At 36.6% G+C, this 12627-nt stretch overlaps 1 protein-coding gene across 2 annotated transcripts in view; it reads left to right on the forward strand.

The window, feature by feature from the left end:
- Positions 1 to 12627, forward strand: part of LOC117789614 — a 46552-nt gene that overhangs the window by 25498 nt on the left and 8427 nt on the right. For both annotated transcript variants that reach the window (XM_034628659.1, XM_034628660.1), the window contains exons 2-4: positions 5844 to 6175; positions 8688 to 9055; positions 10768 to 11061. In XM_034628659.1, coding sequence (XP_034484550.1) covers positions 5844 to 6175; positions 8688 to 9055; positions 10768 to 11061 — 994 coding nt within the window. The remainder of the gene's footprint in view (positions 1 to 5843; positions 6176 to 8687; positions 9056 to 10767; positions 11062 to 12627) is intronic.

A 12627-nucleotide genomic window follows, 5' to 3' on the forward strand; every position in this document is an offset into this window, starting at 1 on the left:
ACACACACACAGATAAGCTGTATAACTGTTTCTCTGCGTATGCTATTTACAGGTAGTCAAACAGTGTATTGGCAAATTAAAAATTTAATATTTTTCTCTTATTAATCGGAAATTAATTTTAGTTCTTACTTTAACAACAGAAAAATAATTTTTATTCATCTTCACTATTTTTTAAAAAAAAGTATGTGCATTTTTTTATTTTGTGTAAACACTTTTTGAACTAACTGTATGTGTAATATGTAAGCTCCTATTGCTACAAATTTCTGCTGGTTTTGGCTTTAAGCTTACGCCTGTGTCGCCCTCATAAATCATCGCTAGTTAAAGCCAAGCAGACAATGTGATAAGCTTGGCTTTTTCAGGTAACGCCAGCTTGGCTCAGACTCATCATTTATAAACGTGGCTTGTTGCTTTTGCTGTTTTTGTTGAGTCGCTAGCATTGATAAATTAACAGCAACGCTGCGTATACTTTTTTGCCCTTTGACCTTAGCTCAATGAAGTGCGTTTTGGTTGAAAAAAAAAAAAATTATAAATAAAATTTATAAAATGCTCTAAAAATGTATTACATATTATTGAACTCATTTGAATTGATTTATATTGATATTAAAACAATTATTCCAAGGGTATTAAGCATTCGTCATTTTGTAAAGAGCTGAATTTTTGTTCATGCTCATTTTGCTCTCATTAATAATTTATCACTTGGCTTTTGAGTTTTTTATTTTATTTTTTTTATCGCATCGGATGTTGCAGGACTTTCATTTCCCGTTTTTGCCACTCCAGTGTCAGTCTTCCTGTGCCCCGTCGCCACGTTTGGTTCGAGATGCGACCAAAATGTGACCCGTAATTGCTTTAAATGCTATTATGACACTTACGCACAGTCTGTGGTCTCTTCTCTTGGGTCTGGAGACTGGAGACTGGAGAGCAAAGCAAAGGCTGTCAACTCGATGGCGGCTCGTTGTCTGCCTGTTTGGCAGTGTGCCAAGGGCCAAGGGCAGATGTGGCACCACCGACTGTCCGTGAAGCTGCCATTGGCATTTTGCAATTGTTTTCGCTTTAAATAATTAAATTAAAATGGTCAGTCAACTGATTGGAGCAACTGCTGAGGCTCGTTTCAATTGTTGGAATAATTCCTCTTCTACTGTCTCTGCCACTCGTTGCAATTAAGGTTTTTGGCCACAGCAGCTTGCCACAAACAGAGTGAGTGCATTGAACTCTCACTCGCAATTACAACTGACTGCATATTTTGCTCTCTCTCTCTCGCTTCGTGTCTATAACTTGTGCTGTCTATAAATCATTTACTGCTTAGACATTATCGCAAGTTCAGTTCAACGCAAAAAGTGCTTGATGCAACTCCTTATGTTGCATGCCCCTTCCGCTCCGTCAACTGACTCTGCTACGTGACTGGTGTGAAACTTGTTTGGTGCAAATTATGCTACAGAACGCGCTAGTCTATGACAGATTGTATCTGCCAGATACAGATACATTGCCATACATAGACATGACATACAACAGCCTAGCACGTACTTAGACCCCCGTTTTATCCTCTTGCAACACCGCACCACCACCACGCACACCCACTTGCTGCACGCGGTGTCAATTTATGGCCAGAACCAGATTCAGATTCGAATAAAATGTCAGCGCCAGCTTTGGCTTTGGCTTTTTGGCTTTTGGTTTTGTGATTTTGGCTTCAACTTTGGATTCTGGTGCAAATCTCGTTTATTTGCGGCTTTTGCTGTCGAATGTGCCACAGCAAATGCACTTTTCATATGCTTGCAACCCTACATACTAGCATACTCTATGCTTACATACTTATATATATGTACATAAAGAGGAGAGAAATCTGTTTGTAAGCAGATACGTGCATTGGCTTTGGCGCTTTATTGGTTTTGTCAGACACACATCGTACTGCATTCGCATCCATGTCTGGGATTTTGATTTGTTTCATGATATAAATTTCATAGATTGACATGACAATTGTCAATTGCGAAGTGACAACGGCGCCAGCTTGAATTTGATATATTGGAGCTCAAGCCTAGGGCATATTAGCTCTCCTATCGACATCCTGGTGGCAATCAATGGAACCTACTTTCTTCTCTGAATTGAAACTTAGAAATAATTATGAGTATATTATTTGAGTTTAAATAGTTCTAATTGTCTATCTGTTAGACAAGACTTTAATAATAATAATAACTTTAAGGATATATTTTTGAGCAATTACATTCCAAATTTCATGACTCTTGCTTAAAGTATCTGAGTTCATCATCACCATTGCTTTATTATTTCAATTAATTTATTTATGAGAACTATTTTTACAACATTCTTGAGTTTTCCTCGAAAGGTTGTAGACTATAATATTCTATACACTTTTGAGTTTTATTACGTTCCAATTGTTAACTTTACAAATTTTACTATTGCTTCTCAGCAAATTGAGGCGTAATACGAAATCTTTTTGTCTTTGTCTTTAAAATTGCCTCAGACTAATAGGGAATGAATTATTTTTAACTTCTACGTCTGATACAATCTGGAATATTGCTTTGTGTTGCCATCAATATCACAATATGGCAATATTGCATGAGTAATGAAACGTTGTGGGCAATTGCAAGTTGGCCCTGAACTTTTATGGCCAATCGGGCTTTCTTAACTTAATGTTCAAGTTATGTGAAAGCAGACAACATACCAGACTGGCAGACGATGAGCAACATACAGCAGACATGATGACGCCTTAAAAAAAAAATAAAAGAGAAAGATAAAAGTCTGTACAATATTTTGCACAGTTAATTTGTCATTTCCGGAACTTTTGGCAGCTTCCGGCCGTTTCCGAAATGCACCTGAGCATGCTTAATTGAATTTCAGATTTGGCTCATGTGTATGTATGTAAATTTGTTGCTTGGATTCGGCATGTGCTCACTGTCAAGTGCAACATGGCAGCAAGTGGAATTCCAGAGGAGCTGCGTGCCAATGTCTGCGCACTTGAAACAAAAACAGGAACAGCAACAGCAACGGATAAATTGAAAATACGCATCTGTATCTGTTGCGATGGACTCTCGACCCGTATAGCCCAAGACCCCAGACCCATGTATCTTCCAGTGCCACATTCAACGTCAAAATGTTGCCCGGTTGCCATAAAATTGCCTGAATTTAGCGCTAGGCTCCAAGGCGCTTTTACTCATTAAAAGTGTGCAATAAAAGGGTATGATGGTGTTGTACAAATCTGTAAAGCTTAAAGTATGTACCTTATTGATCCGTATTAACAATCGACTCGATTTACTTCTTTCTGAAGAGATTACCAAAGCAAAATATAGATTCCTATCTGTCAAAAGTATCTAAAGTATATTTGAAATATTTTCTTTGAGAGGATTCCAAATAAAGAAATGTATAATATCGAGTGCTGAAAAATTTAACTACGAATAAATAATAAAATGAACAGTTCTTAAAAATTTGTATAAAATGCTATACCAAATTGGAGTATATATATAAATAAAAATAAGTCTGGAACTGCACTGAAAATTTCAAATCAAAGTCATTTGAGTAATAATTTTACTTAGTGCTGGACTATAGTTATTATTAATATAATTAATCACCTATTGCTTACAATATATACATATATTCCAGTCTAGATTTGTTTAGAAAAAATTGCATCACAACCGCTTAATAAATAAATTGTTTTAGAATAAATTGTATATATATTTTTTAGGGCATGTCTAAGTCGACTACTCTCGACTTGAGTCTTTTTGTTTGCTGTTGTTGTTGTCGAAATTGTCGCTAGTCAGTCGGATGAGTCTCTGGCTAGTTGGCTACTGTATCTAGTGCTGTGCCTGGCAGCGGTCCAGCAATGCCTTCTTCTTCTTCTTCTTGTTGGAGTGTCTTTGCTTTTTGCCTTGTTAATCTACGAGTGGCAGTTGCTCTTGTTGTTCTTGTTGTTGCTGTTGCTGTTGTTGTTACTGTTCCTGCACTGAAAAAAAAGACCAAGTTCTAAAATCAAGAACATTCATCTTAAATATTTTGTTCTTAAAATAAGATTATTTTAAGACCAAATTACTAAAACTAAGATTATTAATCTAAAAAATCTAAAAATCTTAATATAAGAATAAAATCTTAAATTGTTAGGAAAGTATAAATAGGTACTATTTCGTATCAAACAAATGATGGCACCGTGGCGCTCTGGTTAGAGAGGCCGCTTCAGTTGAAGCAGTAGGCGGCGGTTCGAATCCCCCTCGTAACAAATTAAAATAACATTTATAAAATTACTAAAACAGAATTAAATATAAATAAATCAAAATTTAAAAATAAAAAAAATATAAATATAAAAAATAATTTTCATTTATTTTATTTTTTGATTTAAATTTTAAGAACATTTATTCTTAAAGTAAGAACTTGGTCTTATTTAAAATGTTCTTAAAATCAAGATGTGTTCTCTTAATTCAAGAATTTGATGTTCTCGACGCATTTTTTAGACCAAAAATCTTAGTTCTGAGACCAAAATCTTGATTTTAGAACATTTTTTTTATCAGTGTGGTACTTGCTGCAACTGTTCCTGGGGCTTTTTGTTGTTTTCATTATCGTCCACATGGCCGCCTATTAAATGCAAAATGTGCAGACAGCCAGAAAGACAAACGGCTATTCCCTCTCTCCAATCCCACAATCCACAATCCTCAATCCATGCTCTTCCATCTTGCAACACTCATTTCGCATCTTTGCAGCGGCTGTCATATGAATTAAATATGCAAGTGGCGTTCCGGGCCCATCACACTGCACTTGGAGTGTGGCAGAGTCAGGAGTTGGAGGAGTCGAGCGTTGGGAGTCAAGAGTTGTAGCAGGAACTGTAGCTGAAGCTGTGGCCTGCTTCGGTGATTAAAGTTAATTACATTTTTCATGGCTCATATCATTCTTTTTTTTTTCTCCCATTTGCCTTCCCTTTATTGCAGTTTATGTTCATTATTATTTTTATTTTTATTTATTTATGAACTGTTGTCCTTGGTCTCTACCGATTTTTCCACTCTATTAATTTGCGTGTTGATTTATTTGCGGGCGGCGGGCAGATGATTTTTTCACTCCTATATTTTTGTTGTTTATATGGAAATCAGAGCAAACAATGAGGCATCAACATCGTCTGCTTCCTCATGTAAACATTGGCAGAGCTGCGTGCGTAAAATCAAATACTCGTTCCAAATGCCGCAATCATTTCGATTCGATGAAAAGGGGAATTGAAACTTTGGACTAGAAATAAAATTGAGGAAGAGAATCAAAAGTATGGCAGCTGGGCGGACATGCTGTTTCAATTATTGTAGATTGCATAAAAGTCTTTGCTTATGGCCATTTAATTATTATAATTATCAACATCATCTTTTTGTGAGTCATATAGAACAGTCTGCAATAAATCTAAAAAATCGTTCGATCCAGCAAATGAATTAGGTTAATGAATCATAATCAAATCAGATCGTATAACTGGCTTTACTTAGAATTAATGTGAATAAAACAGACTTTTATAATACAACAAGTAACAAAAAAAAACGTGTAGAAAGCATGACTGCTATCGTTATTAGTTGAGAAAACTGACTAAGAACAGTCGGAAAAAGTTATATGCAATTTACAATATAATTTGAAACAACAAAATAAAATACAAATATATTAAACGCTTAAGAAGTTTTGGATCATTGAAAAGTTATCTATTTTATTCAAAATTTATGGCAGGGATTGAGAAAATTCCTAAAAAAAAAAATCCCCAATCAGATTGGTTAAACTAAAACTTAAGTCGTTAGCCTGGCTAAGACAACTTTATTTACAGTCTTGCTTAAAGCTTATGTGTCGCAAACTAACTTTGATATCTTTGCTTACCAATTTTACAGCTGAAAGCGACCTCATCACCTTTGCACAACGTAAGCAGCACTTTGCTTCGGACAAGGCATTCCAGCAGGAGCTCTTCACCAACGAATCGAGGCCCCACAGCGTTCGTCAGCTCTACAAGGAGGCGGGCAAGGAGTTGATCCTGTTGCCCATGGCGACGACTCCACTGCGTTCCGTTTCCTTTAATGGCGACGTGCAAGCGAGTGATGATATCTTGGACGGATCCGGGGATGCAACTGGGGTGGAGGAACCTCTTCTCTGCTCCGACTTGGACTTTGGCAATGCGAATCGCAAGCTGCGAACGCGCATCGATGCTGAAATTGAAATACGCTTGGTGAGTTGAGCAGCAACATATTATCGTGTGGCAAGTTAAGTTAGTGCATGCCTCATGCATAAATAATAATCCTCACACCCCTTACCCCAGGTTAAGTTGGCCTAAAACCCGTAATGGCCACAGCACCATGTGTGTGGTCTTTGTGGTTGACGTTGTGGCCGTTGTTTCCTAGTATTTGCCAGCTGTGTGTCTATTATGGCCAAAAGCATCTTCCAACAATGTGCTCCACATATACACACACACACATACGCACACATCTCGTCGTTGTCGTCAAACAAGTTGGGCCAAGACCACACAAACTGGCTAACAGGCAGACAGGCCTTTGGCCAACTCAACTGCAATCATTTTGATTTTGATTTGAGTTCAGTTGACTTGAGTTTCAGTTGAGTTGTCTAATTGCTGCTCCGACGTCCCACGCTGTGTTGATGATGATGAAATTGGCCAAAGCAAAGATTGCTGTGACTTGTGGCTGTGGGGAATAGGGCCAAGAGTTGTCAGCTAACTTGGCTTGAACGCTATCAGAAAATTGCAGTTACTTAATTTGAGCTAACGCGCCTTACAGTTGTGCCCATTTAACAGTTGACAGTCGCAGCAACATCATCACTATGATGTTCATCATCATCATCAACTTCATCATCATTCTCCTCTTGGTTGTCGTTGTCTTTCCTTGTTTATCCATGCCATTAGATAAGCCTGGCCAAGACAAACAGCCAGTGGCAACAGCGACTTTCCGATTTTCCTGTTCGGCAGCTAGCCAAAACTTGTTTTTAGGCTAAAAGCACCGAGAGCCGAGACCAACTTCTGCTGGTTGTCAATAAGTTAGCTACACTCAGAGAAAAAGTACACACTAAAATTATTACTTAGTTCAAACAAGTAAAATATAAGGTTATCCTTAAAGCACTAGGAAATAAAAAACAAATGAAATTAATAAAATTAAACTATACAATAATATATATAGACATCTTTGACTTTACGCTTTAATATTTAATATAAAACAAAGTTAATATGAATATCATAAAACCAACCCATTTTTCTCCGGGTGTAAAGTCAGAGTTTGTCTTTCACACAGTTGCTGCTGCCAATAACCGTAACTGGCGACGTCTTTGTCGTCTTGTCTGCTTGTCTGGCTTCTTAATTGAATGACTTTTAATCCTTTTCGCATTGCGTTTGACATTAGACGTTCCACTTGGAAGCATCCCAACAACATCCAGAACAACAACGACAGCTGTAACTCTTGGTTATCCAATAGTCGCATTAGCGCATTGCGGTTTATTGCTTATGGCCACAAGATGTCGTTGTTGCCGTCTTACCAATAGACATTTTATTATTGTATATGGAAAGACATTTATGTGCAAATATTTTATCATTGAAACTTGGCCAATCGGCTATTCAATTGGGCCCAAACAAAGAGCCCGCCGAACCGTAAACAACAACAATATATTGGCAGTTAGACAGGATTTGCACAGTGGTGCAAAGTATTTGGAAAATGCCATTAAATATGCCCTTGAAATAAAAACAAAGAGTTGTGAAACGTCTAAGAAAAAGAGGTTTTAAATAAAGGCAGAAATTAAGCACGTCTTAGTTAGTACATATAATGAACTAGTGTGAGATAATGTGAACATGGAGGACAGGAAATGTGAAAGAAAAACAAAACACTTAAGAAGTTGGAGTTGTCCATAAAAATAACAATAAATAATAAATAATGGAGGACAGATTCGTGTGGACCTGAGTTATATGTCACTTAATGAAAAAAGCAGAAAAAAAAAAAATATTTAAGTGAAAAGTTTAAAAGAATCTCTTAAATTGAAAAATTAATATAATAATTGTACACATTTTTGTTACACTGTGCATAGTTTCGGACCAAAGGCCAATGTTTAGCCAATGAAAATGAAGCTCAAGTGGATTTTTATGTAAATTTTTCGTCTAGATATGTGTGTGTGTGTGTGTGTGTGTAGGGGTTACTCCATGTTTTCCCCCTCTCTCAATTTCATAGCCCCCAAGATAAGTTTCAATTGTTACAATTGATTTTAATGGCTCGACCCGAAAATCAATGAAAACGATTGCGCTCTTTGCTTAGTGCGATTGATTTCACTTGAAAATAGAGCTGAAAATTTGGAAATTTATGGAATTGAATTTGTTGAAATTGATTGCTTTTAATTAGACTGATTGAATTTCGAAGCGAATCCAAAATCAAGTGAAGGAAACGCATGTTTTTTTGTATCTAGCTGAAAATCGCGTGACTTGTTCATATATTTTTGTTAGCCAGGCCAAAATCGAGTCAAAACTGACTGACAAATGTTTGCGCAAACACAAAAAGCAAAAATTCAGCTCATATTTTTTTTTAGCATGTGGCATAAAAAAATGATGTGCGTGACAGGAATGCCTCGAGGCCATTTAGGATAGGAATATGTGGTAGGACATGTTTTTGCATGTCCGCCTGTTTTGGCCAACTGCTAATTAAATGAATGACTTAACGTTATTAACCCCTTTCTTCACTGTCTTTTTTTTGCAGCCCGCTGGCATCGAGGATTTGCGGAAATGGACGTCCAGCGAAGCACTCGGTGATGTCACCGTCACGCCCGATTGCATGCACCATGTGGATACCTCGATCTGCACATCGATGGTAATTGGTGATAACGGCATTCTAACGCCCGCACTCTCTCCGTCCGTGCTGTCCGCCGATGCGGTCGATGCCCAATATGCCATCAACATTAGCCAAACGGCGGACAGTGCTCATCAGCATCAGCAACATCATAATCATCATCACCATCATCATCAGCAGCAGCAACAGTTGCTGCTACCGAACGATATCAATAAAGATGTGCCTTTGAATCATCGACTGCCTTCACCCGAGGAACAAACCAAAATAATTGCCTTAAAGTAAGTACAAAGCACTTTAATAGTAACCGTATTTTGGATAAAAAATTAAAATACAGGCTAAATAGTAATAAAATTAACATTCCCCATGAAAATCAGTTAAGATTTGACAAAGTTATGACAGTTTAAAGTGTTCGAAAGCGCGTCAAGAGATCTTGTACAGTTTAGCAGTCACTGTAAGTGCTGCTGTTAGCAAAAACTGTTTGACATGTACTGTCAAATATCATTACAGTCAGTCTTCATCAACAACGCCCACTCAGCACAGTTTAACATTAACTGTAACTGACACCGTTAGTGAAACAAAGTTTGACATGCACTTTTCGACAGCCATTAGCTGCAGCCAACAACAACTGCCATCAACGCCCCAGACAATTTCGTATGCTAATTTTACTTAAAACTTCATTTTTATTGGCATTTCATGTAAATTTTCATAGCATTTTTTTTTTGCTCTCTTTGTTTGTTTTGTTTGCCGGACGGCGCACAAAATCAAGCCAATAATAATATTATTTACTCTAGTTTCTAGGCAGTTGTAAAGGGAACTTGAACTTTGCCAGACAAGTGAATGCGATCAGAGTTTCGATATAAATATATTGATTATTATTAATGCTATTTATATAAAATACAATATGATAAGTAATTGCTTTGACAATGAAATAAAAAATGTAGCAAGTAATTTTAAATAAAAACAGAAAAATCTAAGAATAGGTATTTATTTTTAATTTTTGTACAGTTCAATGTTATTTATTTTCTTTAACAAAACTATATTTTGTCACACTGTTTATCGAACAGTTTAAATTGCAACTCACTTGTGGTTCAGTGAGTCAGTTATTCAATGCACTAGTTCTTACAAATAATAAATTCAGTTCATTTTTCCATTGCGTTTAGTCAACAACACTTGTTTACAATTCACTGAATAAGTTTTATAATTTATTTTATATTTATAGATTTTTAAGTGTATTGCAACTTCGTATTGCAGTTTATGTTTTTGCGCTTGCTTATTTTAATTTAATTCATTGTTTGGCCCTTTGTTTGTTATGTTCCGCGCAATGCGACGCAATCAGAAACCACAGCGTAAAAAAAGTTAACAAAAAAAAATAATAAAAAACTTTAATTCAATTGCGTATTACATAAATTAACAATGCGGCCGCACAATTATGCAAGTGTCGTCCACGACCACGCCCACTTCAAAAGCGGCCCCCTTTTGTGGCCATGGCTCATTTGCTTAATGCCCCCAAAAGGGAACAGCAAACAAACGGACAGAGAGACAGACGGTTGGACTGTCGGACAGACAGACAGACAGACATTGTTAACGCTCCATTGATTTGAAGCGCAAATGTTTGTTTGGCATTAAAGCGTGAAGAAAAACTGTTTGGAAAAAAACAACCACAAAATGCACTTTAAAACTAATCATTTGTAGCTTATTTAATAGCTTGATCTGTTTGGGTTTTTCTAAGTTTTCTCTAATTTTTGTGAAATTAAAAATATGTTGAGTTCCCTCAGCATATACATATAACTTTTTGGTCTCTTAATTTTTTTTTAAATATAGGGAAGGTATTCCTTTAGGTTCCTTTAGTTCCTTTTTTCCAATTACAAAATATAGAGACTTATTATTTTCAACCTTGATTCGAAATTTATTTCCCAATTTTATTTTAAATTTGGGTGACTCGAAGTAAATGAAATAATTAAATAAATCTTTGGCTCTTCCTTTCATATAGATACCCCGCCGAAGTGATCTCGGTCAATACATCCGGCAAGCATTTCCAGCGCATGTGCGCAGCTCGCAAATCTACGACAGGCTGTTACGCCGGAGGAGCAGGCGGAGGAGGGGGAGGAGCTGGCACCGCAACTCCAAGCAGCGGCAGCCCAGAGGAGAATCAGACGGAGGCCAATAATCTGGATGACAATATCCAGACGGTCAGTCGGAGGTCAAGGTCACGCAAGGTGCGGGGAAAGCGTCGTAACACCATTGCGGGCATTGATCAGAAGGAAATTCAGGATGCTGCTAATGGGTATGTAAAAATTCAATTCAGCTATAAATCTAATTCTCCACTTTATAATTTAACACTTTTCGTTGCCAATTTGCAAAAGCAGTGGCTCTCAAACTGTACATAATGCATACTGAGATTCTCTGTCTCTCTCTCTCTATCTAAAAATATATCTATCTCTCTCGTACATACAAATCACATATACATGATGATATACATGATCAATTCCCGTTAGTCGTGAACTGTATCAATTTGAATTTTCCTATGAAATTATTGTGAAACTCGAACAATTTTTTTTAGCTGCAAAATTTGTTATGCTGTTTAGTATTTAGTATTGATTATTTTCAAAAACTTTTAGTCATTTATCGAAATCTGTACAAATTCGTGTCTTGTTGTAATCTATTTTCTTTTTTTTTTTGTTTGTTTATAATATATGATTATGTAATTAACTTTTATTGTTTGCCAAGTTAGCATGCCGAAATAAATCCAAAATTTAAAACTGAATGTTGTAAAAAAGCAGAAAAAAGAGAAACTCTTTGTAAATAATTCTGTTAATTGTTGTTTGTGTCTGGCAATAAATAATTACTTAGTTTGTTTAAACAAAAGCAAGCAATATAATTTTTTTTCAGCTAAGCAAATTGAAACTTTGACAGCGAATATAATTGCAAAACGCCTTAAAAAAAAAGCAAAAACCAAAAAAAAATAAAAATAGAAAACAGCCTAACAAATTACTCAACACACACACACAACATAAACACACACATTTACACACACACAGACATACACGCATGTGCATACATCGATACATGACTGCCATTTATCATCATAGCAAATTCATTCATATTCGAGACATTCACCTCATGCACTCTCAGCCAAGCCACGAACCACCCACATGCATATGTACCTCCAACGTTGTTGCCTTAGCCTGGCAACATTTGTTGCCAGCAACATGTTGACCGCCCACTGTCTCTGTCTATTCCCTCAGCCTGCGCATCATCAGCATAAATCAGGCAAATAACGCTGTAGGATTTTTGCCAAACAGTCAAAAGCAGCAGCAACAACAACTATAACTAGAACAACAACGACAAAGGCAACTTGCATTTTTTCGTGCTCCTTTTGTGCATTTGTCTGACGACGCCTTTTGCTTAAAAGTTTCATAAATCTTATTTGTTTTTGTTGACGTCGTCTGCCCACAAAATTCGAGCGTCATTCCATTTGACTGCGTTTTATGTGCAACATGAGACTGCACACACGCACACACACACACACATACGTATATGCATATGTGAGTTGTACATATGTATATATGCCAATGCTGTTCAATATCTGTGCGATCAGCACTAAAAATGCAAAGCAGGCCAAATTCAACTGAACCCAATTGCCCGTCAAACTGCAAGCGATTTGTGTAATTCGAGGGCAGTTTCAAAACTAAGTCAAACACAGCAGCGAAATTTTTAGCACAAGTTTCATATTTCTTTTACTACTCACTTTCGTAGAAAACGAGAAAGTGCAAATGAGCTAAAATAAAATCGAGAAGATAAAGAAATTATCAGTACCAGCTTCATATTTCTTAAATAATTCCATTAGTTC

Source organism: Drosophila innubila (assembly GCF_004354385.1).
Source record: "Drosophila innubila isolate TH190305 chromosome 3R unlocalized genomic scaffold, UK_Dinn_1.0 2_E_3R, whole genome shotgun sequence".
NCBI classification, from domain to species: Eukaryota; Metazoa; Arthropoda; class Insecta; order Diptera; family Drosophilidae; genus Drosophila; species Drosophila innubila.